The sequence below is a fragment of the Microtus ochrogaster genome, unplaced genomic scaffold (assembly GCF_000317375.1).
Source record: "Microtus ochrogaster isolate Prairie Vole_2 unplaced genomic scaffold, MicOch1.0 UNK2, whole genome shotgun sequence".
Classification (NCBI taxonomy): domain Eukaryota; kingdom Metazoa; phylum Chordata; class Mammalia; order Rodentia; family Cricetidae; genus Microtus; species Microtus ochrogaster.
The window spans coordinates 4,052,038-4,076,560 of record NW_004949100.1 but is presented as its reverse complement, the minus strand read 5'-3'; the positions used below and the strand labels follow the sequence as shown (position 1 = coordinate 4,076,560).

The 24,523-nt window shown below is 33.9% G+C and overlaps 1 protein-coding gene across 2 annotated transcripts in view; it reads left to right on the top strand.

The window, feature by feature from the left end:
• Positions 1-24,523, top strand: part of Klhl1 (kelch like family member 1) — a 224,276-nt gene that overhangs the window by 121,692 nt on the left and 78,061 nt on the right. For both annotated transcript variants that reach the window (XR_003378522.1, XM_005365350.2), the window contains exon 5: positions 19,738-19,950. Coding sequence is in view for 1 of the 2 variants with exons in the window: in XM_005365350.2 (XP_005365407.1) it covers positions 19,738-19,950 (213 nt within the window). In the remaining variant the exon portion in view is untranslated. The remainder of the gene's footprint in view (positions 1-19,737; positions 19,951-24,523) is intronic.

The window sequence follows — 24,523 nt, the reverse complement described above, 5'->3', positions numbered from 1 at the left end:
ATTCCGTAACAGCTATTAATCAAGGTGTGCGACCTGATGAGACTTCCTATACTCAGATTTTATCTTGAACATACCCCGCAACTCTATATTCCAAAGCCCTCCAAGACCCATCATCATGTCTTCTTCAAAATATATGTCTATCATTTTAATTTTATTCAATAACTTACTCTATTTAAAGTATATTAATTCTTTCCATATTCCTTTCACATACACAACAAATTTTAGTCATGATCACTCCCACTATAGCTCACTCACAAATATGGCTGAATACTTCGATTTAAATTAGTGCTTCCAGGAAGGGCAGTTTATTCTTAAATTGTAATGACTCATTTTATATTAAAATAGGAATTTATTTAATTATGTCCTTAATATACTAAAACCCATATGTGCCACCCCTGTGTTCAAATGTCATCTGGTAAACTAGAGGGTACCTGTTGGTGACCACATCCTAACTCCAGTATCAATTGTCACCAAATATAACAACACATCATTCAACGTACATACAGCTCACTATTAAAAAATCATTTTCTTTATTATCTAAAGATTTGATGGTTTGTATTAGTGTTTTATGCCTCAGATTGCTACTCAGGAACAGAGTCAATGAAATTTTAAGAACAGTTTAGAAATGTCCTCCAAACATTAAAATTCACTTTGTAATACTCCATAATAGCCTTTCTATCATATCAAATCATTTCATTGCCATGATTCACATCTAAACTAAATAATATTCCTTTAATTTTGGAACACTTGAAAAGGATTCTTTTCTCATTAGATATGACAGGAAGAAGAAAGGCTAGAATCTTTTGCCTTCAGGCTCCTTTGATTTCACCAGGGTACTTCAGGAAACTGGAACAATAATTTGTTTTCTTTCTGAATGAGAAAAGGAATCCAATTTTATTCATATAATTAAAAAACTCATTTTGTAAGACTTCTCATAAAAAGCTGTTTAGGAATTATTTGATTTTCTGGTAAATTTGACATTTCACAATTATTTTTTAATTAAAATTCTGTTTCTCTGTTAGGGAATATACTTGTTCTAAATATCTTTAATAGTAATTTTTAATGTGGAGAGAAGGAGAAGGATTGATTATAGTACAAAAGAAACAAGAGAAATCAACTTTTGCCCAAGGGGAAATCATTCCACTGCTTAAGCAGAGGTTAGGGTTGAAACAACACCTCTGCGTTTTGAAGAAACCTTTTAGAAACTTAGTATATATCACACAACAGTAAGGAGACAGAGACAGTTAATATCCGGTCTGCCTTAAACATCCAGTCTTTGCAAGTTGTTAGATTTTAAGATTGCATCAAGTCAAGAAGTATACTTAACTGTATTCCAGCCAAGTATACATCTAGATTTTAATATCACGTGAGGTCAGGAAGTAGACGGATTAGTGTATTACCAGTTAATACACCAATGTGGGTAGAAAAAAATACCACATAGTTTCACCCCTAGATAAATATCTAGATTAATGACTGCTAATAGAAAGAGAACCACTTTTCCTTAGAGACTACATGCTACATAGATCATTCTTTTCCAGTCAGTCAACCCTAGATAGTTGCATGAAATAATATTAAATGACCTTAGTATATTTAGCATTGTTTTGTTTTACAAATTTTAAGATCTTTCTAAGAAGCTCAAGTGTGGAGATTCGGGCACCATCTTTCAACATTAAAAAAAAAAGTAAATTCAAAGTAAGCAATACATTGCAACCTAAAAACACCATTTAATTATTTATAACTACGAGTCTTTAATCAATTCTCTTGAGAGTCCACTCATTCCTGGAGAACAAACTGTGTCTGGGCCTGATAATAAACTTGGTCTCTCATGGCTTTTCCACCTTCAATTCTTAAAATCTTCTGTTAAATCCATAAAGTACAAATGCATGTCATGATCAAACTAATAGCTCTTATGTTAACAATAAGTGATAAAAAATATATTGCCCTGAGTAGAATATCTCATAATGATAGTTGATCAGCCAATGTTTATGAATATTTTTCCTTATTTTCTAGAATTTTTTACAAATACATAAAACAATAAACAATTAGGGAAACACAAGCCAAAACCATTACATTCACCACTTAAAAGATAAAATATCAACATTTTTAGTATTTTCACACTGCTGAAAATTTAGAAAATTTCTTTCACTTCAGAAAGAAACCATTTTCTATCATGCTTTTCAACATGAAAGTAAATGGATAATGTATATTCTCTATACATAAATGATTTTATTAAAGGTAAATTTTCATAAAAATAAAATCACACAAAAACATATGGACATTTAAATGTCTTTTTTCATATTTCATGATATAGGAATACTCATTCAATTGAAAGAATGACAGTGGTTTGCTTATTTTTGATGGTAGAAAAAAATTTCACCATATATATGTACATACATAAATACATACATAGATATACTGTATCTAGTGATCAGAGTGTTTTATTATTAAAATTGAATATTTATTTGCAAAAGATTGATAAAAACAAAAATTATTCTTCATGTGGAAAATAAAACACATTTGAAACAAATTATTCTGATTGCATGTGCATTCTACAACACACATAAATGATAAATAGTATTAAAAATAAATAGATTTTGAATTCATTATTTTCTATAAACCTTAAAAGATATTTAAAAATGTCCTTCCCCTACAATGAAACATCCTGGATGGCACACTCCAAGTCAGACATTACTTCTAGTCAATTCTAAGGTAGATATTATTAAGCACCCACTGGCTTATGGAAATATTTCCAGCCAAGTCACAAAAAGTCAGTGAAAAGTATACCAGGGAACACACATTTTAAGAATCCAGTGGTATTTTTACACTATTCTATAATGTTTTCAACATGAATGGAATATTTTACTGGAGCACTCCTTTGACCTTGAATTTGGCAGCTTTAGTTTGCAAAGACTTGCTATTTACCGTCTGACTTCTCATTATTTTTCAATATTTCTTAATATTATTTTTCAGTGATCCATAAGCTCCCATCAACCATGTCTCGTATGTAATTCATTTGATGTGATGAAACACAAATTCTATTTGTTCTTATTAGAAACGTGGAGTTGAATATTAGGGGATGAAAACTTAGAGATCAGAGAAGCAGTGCTGCCAGCCATTAGAGAGACCTTTTACCTCTACCAAATCCTTAGATGGAAAGAGCGATCCTGTCTCTATCAATCCTCATACTGACTGCTTTAGAGTACACTTCAGACTGCTCCTCACACTTCATTGAGCTCCTGTCTTCTCCTATCTTATATTCCTCTCTCTTCCCATCATACCATTCCTGTCTCTACTTCCCTAATATTGGAATTAAAGGTGTGTAATCCCAAATGCTTTCTTTGAGCTGTTTCTCTTTTAGATAGATTCAATGTCGTATAGCACAGGATGTCCTTGAACTAACAGAGATCGTTCTGCCTCTGTTGATCTTCAGGCAAACTTCATTTGTTAAAACACAAACAAAATATCACTTTATTTTGAATAGAGAATTTCATTGTTAATGTTACATATATCATAGGGGTCCGCATTTCTGGCTGAGTATTCCAACACCTATTTTCTGAACTTCCATTTCATGTGAGATTCCTACTGTTAATTATTGCTCTCTGTACAAGGGTACTTCTCTAATGATGTCTGTGAGTTCCTCAGATCTATGGCAATTTGTATAAAATTTTGAAGGGAGTTTGATAATTATATAAAAATTTTCTCTGGGAAAAACATTCCAACTTTGTTGGATGCTCAGTAAGATTCAGTGTGTTCTAGGCATAGGAGAAAATTCCATTTGAAGGGAAACATCTTTAATTCTCGGGAAACAAACAATTCAAATCTCAGAAAGTTCCTGAAACTCTCTCCAAGCTTGTGTATGTATTAAGGAGTGCTGTAAAGACTATATCACACGGCCGGGTGGTGGTAGCACACATCTATAATCCCAGCACTCGGGAGGCAGAGGCAGAGGCAGAGGCAGGCGGATCTTCATGAGTTCTAGGCCAGCCTGGTCTACAAGAGCTAGTTCCAGGACAGGCACCAAAAACTACAGAGAAAGCCTATCATGAAAATCAAAAATAATAATAAAAATAATAATAATAGCAATAATAAAATAAAAAGAGGCTATATCACACCATCTGAGATACCTAGAAGAAGCAACGACCAATAGGCCTGCCTGGAAAATAAACCAGCTGAGCTGTCTAAAAGAGGTTCAGAACAACAACTACCTGAGAAGGATACTCTATAGCCCTATGAATTGTCTGTTAGTTGAACAGTGTTCTCCAGATTTCTTATTTTCACTGTCATCCCTTATACCGGCATGGTCTTTGCTAATGAACTTTGAGTGATTTCTGCTATATACTCCTCAACTCTACTCTAGTTGGTAACAGCAATAAAACTTACCGTTTGGTTTATATGGTATCCTCTGGCCTGTTGTAGGTTCCTTATTTGCGTTGAGTAGACAGTTATTCAATTATTCAGGAATAATATTATATTAGTTTGATTGAACAATAGTAGTAGTGCTACTGTTAGAACTTTTCAGCTTGAGATCTCTCTAAACGCTTAAGCCTAAAATATGACATCATAAATAATGAATTCTTTAAAACAGATGAGTTTTGGCCACACAAAGGTGGCTTGTGTTCTTGTGTTTTCTCCTGTGTGTTTCTATTAGTAATGTCTCTTTTACAGAACTTTGGTAAAGGATGGAGGCTCCTTACCCACGTCATTTAAAATAATAAAATGCTGCTTTGTTCAAGGACTGAACAAATGAAAGAACCATTGCATGTATGCTGAAAATAGCAACAAAATTGTTCACAGTGGAAGAGAACAAGGAAGTTTGGGGATTGTCTTCACATTGAGTTAGGCATGAAATGTTTTATCAAACAGTGCACAGCAGTTTGGGAGAGATTCGTTGGATTTAGCCCGAACATTATTAAGTTTTTAAGATCTAATGACAACCCCAGATTAATGAAGTTAAGACAGTTTTCAGTCTATATGTTACACAATTTATGCAGTAAATGCAAATTTGAAATACCTGAATCATTATAGTGGACAACAGGGCAACTGGGGAGAACCCAATTATTGTATTCCCAACGGAGGACAGGATTATGTCTGCATTAATAGATTTCCTACACAAAGCCTGCGTTATAAATCATGGTGCAGGCAACAAGAGTGATTTTCTTTGCTGTGTAACCTTTTCCTATTGATTTCTCTTAAGGTGTAAAAATGCTTCCTTTTACTAAAGGAAGATAGTTTCAGTTTATTTCAAAAGAAATATTTTAATTTTAATTTTAAGCCAGTTTTGTATTTTTTTCTTCCTTTATTAGCAAGATTTACTTATGAAAAATAAATATATGTCCCTTGTTATTGGTCAGTAAGATTTACATTTAACATACTGAAGCATCTACACTTCATCTGGCCATTTGGTGCTGAAACAGCATGACTTAGTTAATTGTTATGCAGAAATAGGCTTTATAGATATGCTAAAACCAGGCAGTGTTTAGCATTTATGACCGCCTATGCATTCGTATATTTAATGTTCCTGTGTATTTCATGTACAGTCTTTATTACTGCACACCAAGGGGAATTAATGCTTAAGAGATATTTTGTGGCAGGATTAATATGTGAAAATATTTTTGCTGACCTTTTTCTTTTTTCTTAACATTTGAAAAAAAAAATTCCAGTGAACCAGACTGTTGGCAAAAGCCACGAATTCTTTTCTTGCTGCCCTGACCCGAAACAATCACACAGAAATCTGTATTAATTGCAATACTGTTTGGCAAATAGCTTAAGCGTATTTCTTACTAACTCATATCTTAAATTAACCCATTTCTATTAATCTGTTTTTTCCACATGGCTGTGGTTTACTGGCAAGGTTTCAGTGTGACTGTCTTCTGTGGGTGGCTGCATGGCTTCTCTCTGACCAGCAGAGCATTTTTCATTAATATTTAGCTCTTTGCCCTGATATTTTAAAAATTAAAACACACCTTCATAATTGTCGAATAATAAATTGTTTTCATATGTGCCCCATGTAATTCTTTGAATCATAGAAAAAGAGTCTTCTTCATATATGCTTGTATTACACAGTTATGTTACTTCAAAACTATAAATTCTGAAGATAAAAATACTAAAATATCCATGGCATTTGGCTAATGAATGTGAGCCCATTTTGTATCTGGATGATATGAAGAATCAGCTTCTGATATGGAAATGCAGCTGGGCAGACATAATCAGAAGGTATACTATCTATGTGACTTCACAAGAGTTATTATAACAAAGCGTTACACTGAATTAGGAAAGTGATGGGAGTAGATCTTTAGATTCAGTTCCTCACCAGCTATGGCAAGTTGTCTAAGTTTATGGTATCAGAAATGATTTCCTTCGTATTGATTGGGCCTTAAATTGAATTCCCTTCCTTTTGTTTCTCCAAAGATAATACATCCCTACTGCTGTTTTAATTATACTCTGCTGTGCTGGCAATAATGGTTCATAGGCTCTACAGATAGGTAACACTACTGATGGTTTCTCTTCACAGGCAGTTTTTTCAGCACCTTCAAGTACTTTGCCATAGAGGGGACTTCCAGGTCAATTTGAGCTCTAGTATCCACAGTGGGAGGCAACTACAGCAAAGGGTTGTTTCCCTTCGTTTTCTGGGAGACAATAAAGAACAATGCAAATAACCTATATTATTATGGAGTCTCTTCGGCTACTAAGTGATGAACTGATTAATATGTTTACTTGCTAGTGAAATTAGTGGTCATATTACCAATTATCCTTAAAGCCTGTGACTACCACCTAAAGATATGTCGTCAAAGTGTGAAGCTGTTGGAGTTTACAATATTAAAAAAGAAAATGTCACCTTCCATTTTCTCACAGAATTTCCATTATCCACACTTCAATGTATTTTTAATACATTTTCAATGCATTTTTTGCTACATTCATTCCTATGTTTTTCAATGTTTAAATCAATATTTCATGCAAATGGCAACTGTTCCAGATTGACTGAAATTAAGACTGAATTTGTTATTTATTATTTGTTTATATAAAGAAATTTTCAGACAAATGGGTAGAACAAAAAAAAAAAAGCCATCATTCTGAGTTAGGTAACCAAGATCTAGAAAGACAAACATGGTATGTGCTCACTCTTAAAACAATTGTTAAGAATAAACATATTAGATAACCAACCTACAATTCACAGCCCCAGAGAGACTAGATAACAAGGAAAGATCAAAGAGGGATGCATAGATTTCTCTGGGAAAGGGAAGTTTCAAAAAATGTCTCCTGGGTAAACTGGGAGCAGGTGTTGTGAGGTTGGAGGAATGGGAACTAGAAGAGAGGGTACAGGAGGGAGGAGGGTTGGAGGCAAGATGGAATGGGAGAGTAAAAAAGAAATTTATTTGGCTTCTCTAGGCTTGTCAACTATAGGCTTAATGTCCTTTGTTTATAGCTAGAGTCCACTAATGAGTGAGTACATTCCATATTCATCTTTTGGGGTCTGGGATATCTCACACAGGATAATGTATTTCCATCCATTTGCATGCAAAATTCAAAATGTCATTATTTTACCGCTGAGTAGTACTCTAATGTGTATATATTTCACACTTTCTTTATCCATTCTTCCATTGCTGGGCATTTAGGTTGTTTCTAGGATCTGGCAATTACAAATAATGCTGCTATGAACATAGTTGAACAAATGCTTGTGTAGTATGATTGGGCATCTCTTGGGTATATTCCCAAGAGTGGTATTGCTGGATACTGAGGTAGATTGATTCCTAATTTCCTGAGAAAATGCCACACGAATTTCCAAAGTGGTTGCACGAGTTTGCATTCTCACCAGCAATGGATTAGTGTTCGTTTTGCTCCACATCCTCTCCAGCATAGGCTATCATTGATGTTTTTGATTTTAGCCATTTTGACAGGTGTAAGATTGTATCTCAAAGTTGTTTTGATTTGCATTTCCCTGATTGCTAAGGAGGTTGAACATGAACTTAAGTGTCATTTGGCCATTCGAACTTTGTCTGCTGAGAATTCTCTTTTCAGTTCAGTGCCCCATTTTTGAATTGGGTTAATTAGCATTTTAAAGTCTAGTTTCTTGAGTTCTTTATATATTTTGGAGCTCAGATCTTTGTCTGATGCGGGGTTGGTGAAGATCTCCCATTCAGTAGGTTGCCTTTTTGTCTTAATGGCAATGTCCTTTGCTTTATGGAAGCTTCTCAGGTTCAGGAGGTTCCATTTATTCACTGTTGCTCTTGTTGTCTGTGCTACTGGGGTTATAAGTAGGAAGTGGTCTCCTGTGCTCAAGTGTTGCAGTTTACTTCCCACTTTCTCTTCTATCAGGTTCAGTGAGGTCTTTAATCCATTTGGACTTGAGTTTTGTGCATGGTGTTAGATATGGATCTATGTTCATTCTTCTACAGTTTGACATCCATTTATGTCAGCACCATTTGTTAAAGATGTTTTTTTTCTTCCATTGCATAATTATTTTTTTGTATACTCACTAAGGCACATATGTTAAATTATGCACAATAGATTCTGCACATAAATTTGCATCATACTTTAAGAAGGAAAGTTACAATAGACTTTTTTCATTTATCTTCTTTATTAACATTCTAATTTTATTCCTAACAAAATGAATATTTAAATTACAAGTCTCTCATTTTTAAACTTAATAAGACTATAATGCGTTTTTATAGTTTAAAATATGCTCATTCACAATATCTAGCGAATCCAAAATCAGTCAAGCAGAAATGAATCAGTAAGTGAAAATAATGCTTTAAAATATCCATTAATTTTGTTCTATATTTTTCTGCCTTTGACTGTGGCCCAAATCTTAATTAAACGTGTTATAAATCTAGTTTAAAAAACAAGATTATTCTCACCACCGTCCCTCTGATGGTATTTTAATGACCCTTCACTTTTATCTTAATTTTTTTCTCCAATGAGTGAAGTCATAGACACTTTGACATTTTTGACGACTTATATCTAATGAATATGCTCCTAAAATTCCTGAGCAACAGAAATGCCTCACTTCTGTAATTAAAATGTGTGGCCATAACTGACATTATTAGATGAATCTTTTAGAACTTCACTGATTGCTTAATAAGTGCACAGTTCCCAGGGGATATCGAGAAGACATCCCATTAAGTAAGAGCATTGTGGATTTACCTGCTTAAAAATTCTCAGTGTGAGTCCACTTGGTTAATCAACATTTTTATGCCAGTTATTTTATGTCCCTGGGAGATTTTGGCAAACTGGGCTAATGTAGAACATCAATTGATTAGTGCAGCCATCATGCTAAATGATCTCCTGGGTTTCTGTAATAGCGTATAAGAGTCTCTAAGAAGAAATTTATCAAACTTTTACTTATTTATTCAGGAGTTTTACTCCCCCCTCATTTATCAGTAATTATGGTAGTCAAGAAGACAGTCTGGTGTGTGATTGTGAACGTGGAGTTTGAAGAGATTTTACAGATTTTAAAACATAAAAATACAGATTTTAAATATAAAAATATTTGGAAAAGTTATTTGACATATAAGACTTTGTTAAATTTCATTATGAAAAGAAATAACCACATTAAGAGCTTCATATAGGTATGATACTGAATATGATAAGAAAATTTATACTCAAGATATGAAATGACAAGTTTATGATAGTTGTAACCACTCATATATTTTGAGTTAGGAGAAATGTTAGGCATTTTAATTGATGGGGCTAATTGATGTTTGCCTCTTTTCTCTATTGTTAGTCCCCATTTAACATAAATGCCACATGAAAGGAGTAAGTTACCAAACTAAATTTTGGTATCTACAAATTATATGTCATTAGTGACAGTATCTACTCAATCACCTGTGGTATTAAACACCATATTTATGGTGAAAGATAATTAAAAAAATGATGTGAAAGATAACGAAGAGTGTCACATTATCAGTCTTTTGCAACCTGGAAACATTTGACCTATTTATGATTAAAATTCAACATTAAGATCATTTTCACTCTCCATTTGATTAGATAGGATCTATGATTGAAAACATCCCTGAAATGGTAGAAACTAACCTTCAAACTACCATGATCAGTGTTCATATGTGTTCTAAATAGTTTAAAAATGTTTAAATGTAGGAATGCAATCTGATTTAGTTAAAATTATATATATATATACATATATACACACATAACTTTAAATATTCTCTTCCTCTTTTTTCTCTCTCTCTTTTTCTTCTTACTTACTTACCCCCCAAGATCTTTCTATGTTGCCCATTTCTGCCTTAAAATCATATCCAGATCATTTATAAAAAACTCATGCTTCATTATCATTTTATTTGACACAGTAAGAGCCAATATAACTTAATGTTTAAGTGGAACTCTTCTGCCTAGCATTGAAGTTCATGGTTCAAGAATAACCATAGTTCAAGAATAATATTAGAATGTTTATTTAACTCTCACTCCCTGAGTTTCCACAAACGACAAGTTGAGTGGATATTTAACCTTCTAATTCCTAAACCACTTGTAAAAAGTCTAATATAATATATGAGCTGTTAAGATGAGAAACAGTGTCTTCATTGATATGATATCCAATAAAATAAAGTATAAAAAATGTTTAAGATGAACTTTTCAATTACTTGACTGAATTTTTAATAGTAAGCCAAATTTTCCTTATCTACTAGAAGTTTCCTTTTTGATGCAGTGAATAGAAAAAGTGGGGACAAGAACATGGGGGGGATTTACACAATAATTGAAATATGTACATATTTTTATAATATTGAAATTTTGTTTAAAGATGAGAATATTCATAATGCTAACTTTACTTCATACCTAATACTATTTATGATAAGGCTCTCTTTGGAGAACCCCCAGAAGATCTGTTGATCACAGAGTAACCTTTCCATTGGTAGAATTCCTACAAGTCTATGATGGTTTGTTATTCCTGACTTGTGTTTGATTTTTGCTGTTTTATCACCCCTTTCTCTAAAGAAGCTTGCTAAAATTGAAAGCATGAGAATATTGAGATGTCTACATACACACACAGTAATAGAGGCATCCATACAAACACATACATAAGCATAAATATGGATAAATAGCGATTCAGATCACACAAATTCACATCAGACAGACAATTAGTGGGCTCATTCCTTGAAAATGCAAATTCTCCTTCAGGCGGAAGTTATTAGTCCCCTGTAATGCTTTATCTTAGTGGTAAGGCTCTTCAAATTCTTTTCCTATCACATTAATATGTCTACTAACACTGCTTTTGTTTAAATAGTAGACTTTCTGTTATTATAAACTCATTATAACATTACTTCCTCTTATTATAACATTATAATGTCTCCAACCTATCATCCTTGAAGTTCCCTGAGCATTAAAGGCAGGAGCCTCTAATTAAAGTGTCATACATGTATAATTTGTGTGTGGGATTTTTAAAACCTGTAGTACTTTGCACTGTGAGTAGTTGTGATTTTCTATGACAATATCCATCTGCTATAAAAAGAGACTTCTTAGATAAGGTGTGGTTGTTCTACACTTATCTCTGTGTGTAACTACAGGATTTATAATACAATAAGGAATTATGTTGTGCTAGCAAAGTGATTATAATATACTCCTTTTAAATAGCCATCTTCTCACTAACCACAAGATACAGAAGTAATAAAAAATAACTCAAATATTGCATGTCTGTATTTTTTTACATACAGAAACACAGAAATATGCACAAAACACATACAACATATATTTAACAGTGATAGTCACAGAATAAAAGGCTATTCTCTTCAGAATTGGGAAATATAGAAGGGGCTAGATAAAGGGTATCTGGAAGGGGCCAAAGAAAGGAATGGATGAGGGACAAGATACTATTTCTATTGGAAATAAAAAAAAAAAACCTTAAGAAACACCTATAGTTGAAAGTATCGTGGGATTTATCCTTCACCTTCTACCATACATTCATTTTGCTAGTTCATATGGAATTCTTACCATTTCTTACTGAATCAAGCAAGGTCATGATATATAACATCTACAGAGTGTTCACCTTTCACGTTTTACTGAATGTAAGAAGAAATCCAGTCTGTGTCTCTATTATGAGAAGGTCTAAGAACACTAAAAAAGTGCTGATCTTCAGGAGTCTTGTGGAAGAAAGGGAGGAGAGTTCGTATGAGGTAGCAGTCAGGATAGGGAAATCTAGAAAGACAACTGACCTGAGTTTGTGGGATCTTATGGATGTTGGACCAGCAATTAGGGAATGTGCATGGAACTGACCTAGACTGTCTATATGTGTATATATATTACTACTACTATTATTAATGATATCTTCCCAATATATCTAGGATTTGTTTTTCACATCAACTTCCTTTTTAAAAAAAACTTTATATTGCATATTATTTCAATGTTTTATACATATTACAGTAGTGATAGTTTTCTTTTTGTTTCTGATGGCTAAACTAATGACATGTGGCAAATTAGTTTTTGACGAAGTTGAGAAGTACTCATTATAGAACCATTTAAGTTTTATGAAGTTTATTTCTCTTATTTCAATTATTTTTCTAAAAGCATTATATTCCCTCAGTTTCTATTTTGTGGATTTTAAAATCATTTTATGAATTGTGGCTCTTAAAATCTTGTCACTCTAAGTACAATAATCCATGCATCTTCAAGGCAGGGTATGGCACAGCTTTCCCATTTAGACCTGAACATTTTACGTTATATTTTTCTCTATACAATGACAAGATGTGGGTACCTGTGTTAATTGCCATCTATTGGGAGAGTCCCAAGAAACGACATTTTTATATAAAGCAGAATAGTTACACAAATGAACTCAAGGGTTTGTAACTATATAAACAAGATACACATAAACTCTAATAAGATAAAATCCCATTGTGTAAAGAAATGAGCACAGAGTTTCAGATCTGTCTGAGGAGATTCTGACAACTGATCCCTAGGAGAGGGGCATTCAAGTTTGTTTAAGGGTTTTGCCATTGAAAGGTAAACAGTAGCACAGTGGAGTGCAAAATATTCAAGAAATTAGACTTATAAATTGAAACAAAGTTAGGTAAGTATGAAAGAAGAGGGTAGACTGAGGAGAGGGGTATAACCAAAATTTATTTTCAAAGGTTGTCAGAAAGTTCATAAACATTATTTTATAACATTATTGCATGATTTAGTATGAACAAAATCTGTTAACAGGCATTGCTATTTCTGTTGTGATTTTTTTTAAAAAAATAGGTCAAATATACGAATATAGCTTATGCTAAAAGTTTAAATTCTGGTTGTTAGCATGTAGCAAATTAATCCAACCCAGTACATAGTTAGTTTAAATACTTTCTTAAGTAAAAAGTGCTGTTGTTAAATTTGTTCTTCCCTTTTCAGAGACTATATAGAACATAAGGTCACATTATTATTGTGTAGGCAGAAACTGCTCATGTATTTCCCAGCTGCTCAGACCTGAATAATCACATAGAAACTATATTGGTTACAACAATAACTTAGGCATATTTCTAGCTAGCTCTCATATCTTGAATTAACTGATTTCTGTTAATCTATGTATCACCATGAGCCATTGGATTACCGGGTAAGGTTCTGGCTAGTGTCTTTCTCCTTTGGCAGCTGGTTGATGTCTTTTTGTCTCTGCCTACTCTCTTTATATATTTTGTTTGGATATCTTACCTCGTTTCATTCTGCTAAACCATTGGCCAAAACAATTTCTTTATTAACCAATGCCACTCACAGCATATGGATGGGAATTCCACATCATCTCCCTATTACTGTCTAAATAAAAAGAAAGGTTTTAATTTTAACATAGTGCAATTACATATAACAAAACATTTATCAAGCAAGCATTATAGTTATGCAATATTTTAGCTAATCTATTTTTATCATAGCTAAGAAAAATTATAACTATTAGTCTCCAACTCGATCAAAGTCCAGGGAAAGATATAATATTACCTAAGTAAAGAAGAAGTGAAATATAAGCAACTTCCAAAATTCTAGAATTGACAGAGACATCTCGCTGCCTGGACAGTCACCCAAAGTTCTTCTGTAATGTTGGGGCATCCATCTTCAGCCAACAGTCCCATAGTATTTGGCAAAATTTTCCATGAAGCAGGAAATTTGAAGATTTTTTCTGCCTTTTAATGACAAAGTTCATCAGTTGCTTTCTTTTGTGTGCTACAGAATGTCTGACAGACTCATACATGAAGGATATGCCCTAAAAGACTGTCTCACCTACTTTTTCTGTGGGTCTTGCATGTCTAGTTCATACAGCATACCATCAAGCTGTCTAGACAAGAGCTGTTTCTTGCCCAAGTGGCTAACAAAATCCATAAGGAGCCCCTACAATGCACTTCATCGACTTGAAGTAATTGTACCGACAGAAGCATATATGTATTACAGTTGAGAAACTTCTAAGTTCTTAAAACATTTTAAATACTATATTCCCTAGTTACTTTAAGTGCTAAAGATTATCCAGTCTCACTAATATATATATATATATATGAAACCAAACTAATATGACTAGAATTTTCACTATTACAAATTACTCAATCCATATTTCTTCACTAAATATTACATTTTTAAATGAGCTGCACAAGCACAATACCTAAAGAAGGTCAGAAATACATATATACATTATAACAAAATCAACATTAAATTTGTATCAATAGGGAAAGAACCATATCAATGCAATCTTTTCATCTTTATATCATATCCCTCTTTATTATTACTTTTTTTAGAAATTGACTGTGACCATTAATCACTTATAATCAACCCCCTTTATATGAAAACAAATATTTATAAGCAATTATTTTGGAAATGTGTCCATAGTTTTTTTCAAACTGCTCTGTTTTTTTGGGGGGGAAGAAGTATTTTTAGGAGTTCACAGAGAACTTTTGGGGTGTCATGTTCCATCAAATCACACTAGGCTGGAAGGAATCCACAGGTTCTCATCTTCTGTGGAAACAAAAGCAGAACCTCTTTTCCAAAGCAATTCTTAGGTCCAAATTTTGAAGTCAAGGTATCTTTATGTTGCTTTAACTTAATAACCCCTGAATCAAATGTCTCTCTACAATCAAAAAATTCTGTTTGGAGACTTCTGGATGCTTCAATAGATGTGATTATTTATTTTTGCTTGAATCACTGGGATGGATCTTGCATATTCTCAGCCAGAGCTCTACTCTGAATCATATTTGCAATTTTTGCACCTTGGTCTGTGACATCTTACATTTGATGTTAAAATATTTCTCTGTGTTAGGTATTTTAAACTTTTCTTTAAAATGCATCTGTTTCTGTGTTTTGTGTTGTTTGTTTGCTTGTGTTTGACACTGAGAAAGTGTCAAAGATTTAGGATTAATATGTTCAAAAACCTAACTTACAGTTCAATTTTGATGTTATTTTGACAATATTTCTAAGACTGTTGTCAATGTGACATATCAATTAATACATAACTTATTATATCTTTATTGCATAGTGTCACTTGACCAGCTCATCACATCATACCATTTGTCATGTTCTAGTTTAAAACCTTACTAAGTCTGAGCCCATTTGCTTATGATCACTTTTAGGTAGCAAACTTTGAATATAAAATGATGAATGTTTTGCTTATAATATACATTTTTTCTTTTTGTAATAGTTATCCAGCAGTACATGTAAGACTCTTAAAAATGTTTTCTACAAATTGTAAATGGACCAAAGATATTAAAAACCTCTTATGATTTTCAAAATTAACATGCTGTTGATTAACTTTTACAATATGAGGGAACTAGTTTTTACTTCATAAAATATCATGACAAAGCAAGCATATATGTTTAAAAATTCCAGAAACAATATTGCAATTATCACAAGAACATTTAGCGAAAAAAAAAAAACTGCCTTTAAAGGAGACTAGGTAGAGATGAGAGTGGAAAAAAGAGAATGTTAGCCCCCATCAATATGTAATTCTTAGATAATAGGTAAATGGAACATTATGCAATAATTAATAACAGGCTAAACGATTCATGACATTTTTTAACATAAGTACCAAGAGTTTTCAAAGAATTTAGTATTATTTTAAAAGATACAAAATCATAAGAATTTCAGCTGAATTAGGAGCAGGTCTATGAGGGAAAGAAGGATAAAACAGTGTCTATAGTGATATTAAATGAAACTATTGCCAGAGCTGTCTGAAAAGAAATCAAACTATAAAAGGCTATAGCCTTCTTGCCAGATGGATTTCAATCTGACTCTAAGTTTTCTGGAGGCTAAATAAGAAGAGAAATCTGATCAATTTCATAATTTACAACATCCATGATAAAGGAAAACCAATTTACTCAAGAGAAGTGCAATTATTCTTGCTACTAAAACCTATAAGAAATTTCCCCAAGGGTCATCATAAAGAGAACACTATAAAATATAATGAAATATATCTTGAACAAAATCTTTATGACAGACAGCACTAAGTGTTTCACAGAGTGATTTTTATTGCATTCTTTTTAGCTACAGTGTAACTATACAATTTTGACCATAGTTTAATAATGGCAGGCATGTTTGAGTAAAAGAAATAAAATTGAACAAAAAATCTTTTCAAATTCTTCAAAAATTGTAATTTTCTTCCCTAATCTCTTAAGAGAAGTCTGGTAGCAATTAGAAGGAAAATATCTAATTAATTCAATAAATTATTACAGATATCTATAAAATACTATATACTCCAAAAGGAAATGCAGGATTCAAATATTTAACAATAGAATAATCTGAATCAACTATGTGTGATGGCTATTACAGATATATTAATTTATTGGTAATTTGTATTTTAGTGTAATTCTTTAAGTAAGTTGAAAGAAGTGGTTAAAAACTCATCGTTGAGACTGGAGACACTTCCATCTGATATATATATAATTACTTCAACAGCCAGGGCTCTCCTTGCAAAATGAACATTAATTGAACCAAAGTGAATATTTAGAGCTTTATAAAAGAAGAGTGGACAGGATGGCACAGTGATTCTAGTTAGGATTTTAAGATGTTTTAATTTACACTCATGGTGTGGATTATGCAGTTATTCTGTTTGATAACACTTTCTCATTAGAGATCATGATAGATCAAACCTCTCTTTTAGGTCAATTCTTCCCGTGATATAGAAAACTTAACAAGGGGATAAATGAAGGCATTGCTTTAGTTCTTATGTGTGGGCAAATGCCCAAATACCTTTGCTTTTGATGTAGAGGGGACAACTTGTCTGTAGCCTCTAGGACAGCTAATCAAAAAGAGACATTCTGACTGGCAGACACACAACAGCTAAGTTAGTTTCAGTTTCCTTGATCTCCTTATATCTCACTTCACTTTTGATACTGATCAAAGTCTCCAAGTGGATATTTGTAAGTTATTTGGTTATTTGTAATATTGAGCTTTTCCATTGAAGACTTAACTTGGGTTTCTATAATAGCTTGACAGGTTGTATAAATAAGAAATGTGTTTTGGTTGTGTTCTCAGACTCTGTTTCCAGGTCTCTATCCCCCATGTTCATTTTCTATTGCACAAGCAAACCAAAGTTCAGACTGAAGTTTGGCAACTGCTTTGGGAGCTTTGAGGGTACCGAGTGTTAGGAGATTCTAGGTGGTGTTAACTATATACAGCTGATTGAATAGTTGGCCTGAGGAACTAAATGCAACAGGTAGTGTTACAACTTATTTATTTAATTACTTATGTACTTTCTTTCTTTTTACTTTCTTACTTACTTATTTATTGTAGTAATGTCTCATGAAACCAAGCCTCACACTTCCTATGTAGTTGAGGTTGGTACTGACTTCATCTTCCAGATTTCACTAACTAAATTTTGGAATTGCAGATGTGCAAAATAACTCCTCGCTTCTTGAATTAAAATCTTGATTCATGGCAGGAACAAAGGAAACAAAACTAATGGATATCATTTTGAATACTAGAGAGATTATATGTTAAATAATATGACAGAAGGAAAGGGGATAATTTATCAATTGCAATGCATGCAAGAGAAGAAATTAATTATGACCAGAAGGCATCTCTCTGTAAAACTAAAAGCTTACTGTGTCTTTAAATAAAATTCTCGAAGATCCCACACACATATAGAACCATTGTGGCTTCATAAGACATTAATGCAAAAGTTGAAGTAGAGATGGGGAGATTAATTGGAAGAACAGACAAACTAAACGAAAAAAGTAGATTTTTTTTTTTTTTTTTTATTTATTGAGGATTTCTGCCTCCTCCCCGCCACCGCCTCCCATTTCCCTCCCCCTCCCCCAATTAAGTCCCTCTCCCTCATCAGCTTGAAGAGCCATCAGGGTTCGCTGACCTGTGGGAAGTCCAAGGACCGCCCACCTCCATCCAGGTTTAGTAAGTTGAGCATCCAAACTGCCCAGGCCCCCCCAAAGCCAGCACGTGCAGTAGGATCAAAAACCCATTGCCCTTGTTCTTGAGTTCTCTGTAGTCCTCATTGTCCGCTATGTTCAGCAAGTCCGGTTTTATCCCATGCTTTTTCATACATATAGGCATCCCCCTGAATATTAACCTTCATCAGGCGATGAAAGGAGACAGAGACAGAGACCCAAATTGGAGCACCGGACAGAAATCTCAAGGTCCAAATCAGGAGCACAAGGAGGGGGAGCACGAGCAAGGAACTCAGGACCGCGAGGGGTACACCCACATTCTGAGACAATGGGGATGTTCTTTCGGGAATTCACCAAGGCCAGCTGGCCTGAGTCTGAAAAAAGTAGATATTAAAATTATATCAAAACTAAGTCAAATTTGATGGGTACTGTGACCAAGAATGCCAATTTCCTTCAGGGATGGGGATCTTGAAAGGTTGCCCATGCTTCACAAGATGGAAATCAGGACAGAAAGAGGTGTATTTAATAAAAAAATATGATCATTTGCATTTCTCAAACAACAACAGATAATTCATATTGTTAACTTTAAAAAGTTTTATTTAATCTGTACAAGGCATTTCTTTAATTTCATAGATTTTAATATAGTTTCCAAGTTGTTGTTTAAAACAAAGCATCCAAGACCCTATTGTAGACTTCTCAATGAGAAGATGGAAGTAGAACCCCAAAATATCATTTCTACATTTCTTAGTTTTGTTCCAGTGGTTAGGGACTGCCCTTTGAAACTACTGTATTAAGTCCTAGGTCAAGTCTTTTTATCTGTCTATGATGCTCAATATATTTGTGACTTGAGCAAAATCAAGAACAAATTTGATTATAAATAACAATTTATAAAAGCTAAACAATTGTGGGAAACAATTAAGCCAAAGAAATTGTCATGAGTGGAGGCATTTGTGAAAGAATGATGTAGGAAGAGCTCATATGATTTTGTAACTTTGATGGTTTCTCAACTGTCTCTCTCTTCCAAATAAACAACCAAGCTGACTTATTTTGTATTCATCTCTGTAATTTTATTGCCATTTTCTGATTTGTGAATGTGTACTCGAGTCTTTGAAGGTGTGAAATGTTATTCTTTTCATATTTGCTAATTCTTACATAGCAGTACACTTGAAACTTGAACATCTAATCACTGAGTACATTCTTCCCGCATAACAAAGAAGTGCATTATAATCTTCCAGTTATTACAAGTTCTCTGCCGTCTCAGATACATTTACACTTCAATTACAATTACAATGCTTTCTTCTTAACAGCTTCTTGTTTGTGAAGGATGATTCTCCAGGATTATGGTATAATGAGAACAAAGGTTATTGACTGCTTTTCACATTTTTCTCTGAGATGCTCTGCCAGCCACAAAGGAGTGAAACGGAATTCATGCCAAGATCCTTTCTCCCCACAGGAAAACATAATGGAAGTAATCAGAAATCAAGAGTTTTTGCTCCTTCCAGCTGAAGAGCTTCATAAACTCCTGGCTAGTGATGATGTAAATGTTCCTGATGAAGAGACCATCTTCCACGCGTTAATGATGTGGGTCAAGTACGACACTCAGCGGAGATGCAGCGACCTAAGTATGCTCCTTGCCTTCATAAGACTACCACTGCTTCCACCACAGGTAATTTTGGGTCTTGCTATTTCAATATGTGCAGTTTACTAAAAATTCTTGTATCACAAGCAAACATTACAACACAGTTTTAATTATTTTTAAACATTCTAGGAATGTAATAAGGAGCTATAATCAAATTAAAGAAGAGGGCCTAAAATTATGAGTGAAAAATCACCAATCTAAATCTCTTCTTCACTGCATATAGATTCATGCATGCCTCTATCATTTATGTTAATATAGTTTTCATATTATAAAGTATGAATGTAGTATAAACACAAGAGGTTTGTGAAATCAGTGAGATACTAAATATACATGTATAAACAAATTCACCATTTTTTGGCTAAAAAATTATCTCTGAAATAATAGATATATCCACTGACCTTTTCTCTTACTAGAACACCACCTTTGGAACTCAGTAATTTAAAAGCTCCAAGCCATGGAGTGTAAAGAATATCAAGCCTTTGATTTAGATTTTGTGGGGAAAAGCATCACAAGTTCTACCTAATCTCCATGTGAGCCATCTTGACAGTTTTGTAACAGTGAAGACTAATCTATAGACAGCCTAATAAACATATGGTGTGTAATTTCTTTTCTTGTCAAAGAGCAAATTCAAAATGGACTAGACTATTCAAATATATGAAAGTATTATGCAAATGTTTTATGAAAGTATACTGGAGGCTTTAACATTCATTCATCACACTGATTTAGACTCAAACCCTTATATGAGGAAGTGTGAAACCTAACTAGCTAATGCATAAGGAGAAAATAGGGATCTATGTACTTACAAGAGTGAGTGGAAATTTATCTTAGATTTTAAGATTAGAAAACTAAAAATATTCCTATGATAAAACTAGAAATCAGTTGAATCTTTGAGAACTAGTAGTTGCTTTTTATTTGGTTGTGGAGAATAATTATAAATTAAAATCAGGACCAATTGATTTATGGATGGTTCCTCACAATAAATTATAAACTTGCATTGGCACGAAGCATTTTTAAAGAAAAAGAAACCTGTATGTAGGTAGGCAATGAGTACATTATGATTCCCTGTACTGCGTATTTCAAACCATCCACTTTTACTATTGACAGTAGGTATTCCCAAGGACTGTACCCCCATTAGTGTCAATAAAAATAAATTGAAGATTGACTAATGATAGATTGAAGCACATTAACCAGTGACATATTATAGACCGAGCAATTGTCTTTTTAATTTTTTTCTAGTCATTGATAAACATCCACTTTAACTATTTGTTGAAATATGGGGATCTTGAAGGTATATTTGTATTAAAAATTTATCAGCAATATACTGGCAATTCTGGTTCTTATTATAATCCCAGGACACAGAATGCAGAGACAAAATAATTAGAAGTTTACTGGGACACTTACTACTTAATTTTTAGGTTACACCTTTCTGTATTGTCATTTTCTTTATTGGGGAAGAGGGGGAAAGTACTAAATAAGATAAGCATGTGACTAAGGCAGGTACTGTGTTATCCAGATGTGTCACTTCTCCCTAGCTTCCAAGCCTATTTCACTGTCATCAGAAATGTATAAAGCTTTCTTCCAAGATGTCTCATTTAAATTGATACAACAGAGAATAAATGGATCTATAATCAGATTGTTTGTTTTCCAAATTGCACATTACACATGGCTTTATACTTTTTTCTTTTTTTACTTTCTTCTGTATTTTATGTATATGTTAGTGCATGTGTTCATGTTCATCCATATCCTGTAACAAACGTGCAGATGCCAAAGTGGGTTCTCTCACCCTTCACTGTGAGTTCAGGCATACAAAATCAGGTTGTATGATTAGTAACAAACGCCTTTACTTCCTGAGGTAATATATATTGTGAGCTTACATCATTTTTAGTTCACAGATGTCTCCTATTTAAAAATTCTTTATTTATTTATAATGGAAAATAAATTCATTTTGTTTAATGTCATTGCCAGAATTAATTATTTTCATTGCTGATAGACATAAACATATCATGTGTCTCTTCCCTACTCCTCATCATTCAAAGGAGAGAAATATGTTTATAATGCTAGTATTCTTTCAAGCAACAAATGTTTAAAACAAAATTGGACTATCTAGCTATAAAAAGAACTTAGCCTTCAGTTATTGATATAAAAATGTCTGCCATGACATTAAAATAGTTTATATAAAGTGTTTCTAGTAGTGAAAATACAGATACTAATTTTCAGCATATGTTGAATGGAGAGAAATGAGTTCAGAGGGTGAAGATTTTAGAGATCACACACCTAGTAGAATGAGGATATTTAGATAGTTATTTACTATGAATTCAAATAAATATATAGAAAAAAAACATGCTCAGTGAAAGCTATTTTTTTCAGCCTTTAATGCTTAATTTTATCAAGTGCCTTAACATCCTACACAGTGCTCATAGGGATTCACAAATATTGAGGCAATCACAGACCTGCTATGGGTCTGAGCTTTAGTCCTCTTCATATATATAAGGTTGTGCAGCTTGGGGTTTTTGTGGGAAACCTAATAATAAAAATGAGGTGTCCCTGACTCTTTTGACTGCCTTGGAGTTGTATTTCTCCTATTGGATTGCCTTGTACAGCCTTTGAAAGCAGATCGGATTAATACAGACAAATTGGTATAAGCTTATACAACTTTAATGTAAATAGCACACTCACGCAACCGGAGTTCCCGCGATGCCCAGAAACAGGAAACAGGAAGGGGCTCCAGTGTCTGTGCCCCCCAATTTATAAACATTTGCCCGAGGCCGTCCAGCCCCCAAAAGGCGGGCTCTCTCTACAAGCCTTGACATGAGGGTTTGGGCCTAGTCTTATAGTAACTTCTTTTTATTACATTTTAAAATTTATTTTTATCTATTAACCACAGTTTTCCCTCCCTCCACTCCTCCTGTTTTCTCACCCTATTTTCCTTCTATACCCCTCTATCCACTCCTCGATAATATCCATTCAAAAAGGATAAAGCCTCTCATGAGAGTCAACAAAGCATTGGCATATCAACTTGAGGCAGGATCAAGCCTCCCCTCCTCTCCCTTTATCAAGTCTGAGAAAGGCATTCCACCATTGAAAGTAGGTTCCAAAAATGCCATCTCATGGGTCAGGGAATGATGATGGTCATTTTTCTAGGGGGTCTCACAAACAGACTGAGCTATGTCAATGTCACGCACATGTAGAGGTTCTAGATTGGTCCCATGCGGGCTCCCCAGCTGTCAGTCTAGAGTCTGTAAGCTCAGGTCAACTGTCTCATCATTATCCTGACACCCTCGTCAACAGGACTCTTGGAACTCAGCCCGGTGCTTGTTTGTAGATCTCTGCATATGCTTTTATCAGTTACTGGTTGAAGGTTCTATGATGACATTATGGTAGACACCTATGCTATGTTAGTTTGATATCCCTTGAAGGCTAGCAATTTTCTGAAGATTTAGAGAGGAGGAGGAGATCTTGGGGAAAGGTTCAGTGGAAATGAGAGGAATTGAGGGAGGGAAATTGTGGTTAGGATATAATATATGATAGAATAAATTAAAAATAATAAAACAATTTTAGGATGAAAAGGCAATAATATATTATACTTGGTGTCATAATCTGTAATCATAGAATATGAGACTGAAACCAACAAGGGTAGACCCTGTTTCAAGCCAAAGTAAAAGCCATACACATACACATCGACAGACACACTAATAAAAACATTTACATACATTTCACAAATAAAGAAAAGGTTGTTGGGAGCAGTGAGATCCCAGATCCTGAATTTCTTGCAATCCCCTGATCTGAGTGCCTACAGCTGCTCTGAGCACAAGACCTTCAGGAGTTCCTGATGGTAGGAGAGTGGTTTCTGGTGGGTTTGGCTGGTGCGTGGCTATCTCTATATAATCTGCCCCTGAACACAATAAAGGGGGCATTCTTGGGGAAATCAAGGGTGACCCGTGTCGCTGTCTCTCTGTCTGTGTATTTTAACCTCCAGCTCCCTTGCCCGAAGCTCGTGAACTGGGTGCCAGCGCACAGAGCGCAGACACGGGGGCGTGGTGGGCAGCACAAGGTGATAGAAGACTAATTAGTGACAAAGATTTTTTAGTTATACCAATAATATTCTCCTATATTCATAAGGCAATTGGCCATCCTAAATTGGCGAAAATGGAGATATTTTCCTGTATTCTATACTTTCAAGTTTTTATATTACTAAGTATATTGAATGCTTTTGTGTTTAGTCAGTTTTTATGTGCACAATAGAAAATCCATTCTGATATTCTTTATTAATTATGAATGAACTCGTGCCATTATAAAGTATATTATAGTTATTTGGCATGGAGTCTTTAATGAGAATGCAAACTTCCTGGAGACAATGTGGCTTTTAAACAAGAACAATAACAGACAAAATAAGCTTCAGAAGCCAAAAAATACATAGAAAGTCTCCAAAACAACCATGTCTATTTTATGTGGTATTGAAAGATAATAGTTTTAGTGTATGGGTGCACCCCTGGCCGTCCTGAGTTCCTTGCTCGTGCTCTCTCTCCTTCTGCTCCTGATTTGTACATTGAGATTTCAGTCCAGTGCTCCAATGTGGGTCTCTGTCTCTGTCTCCTTTCAT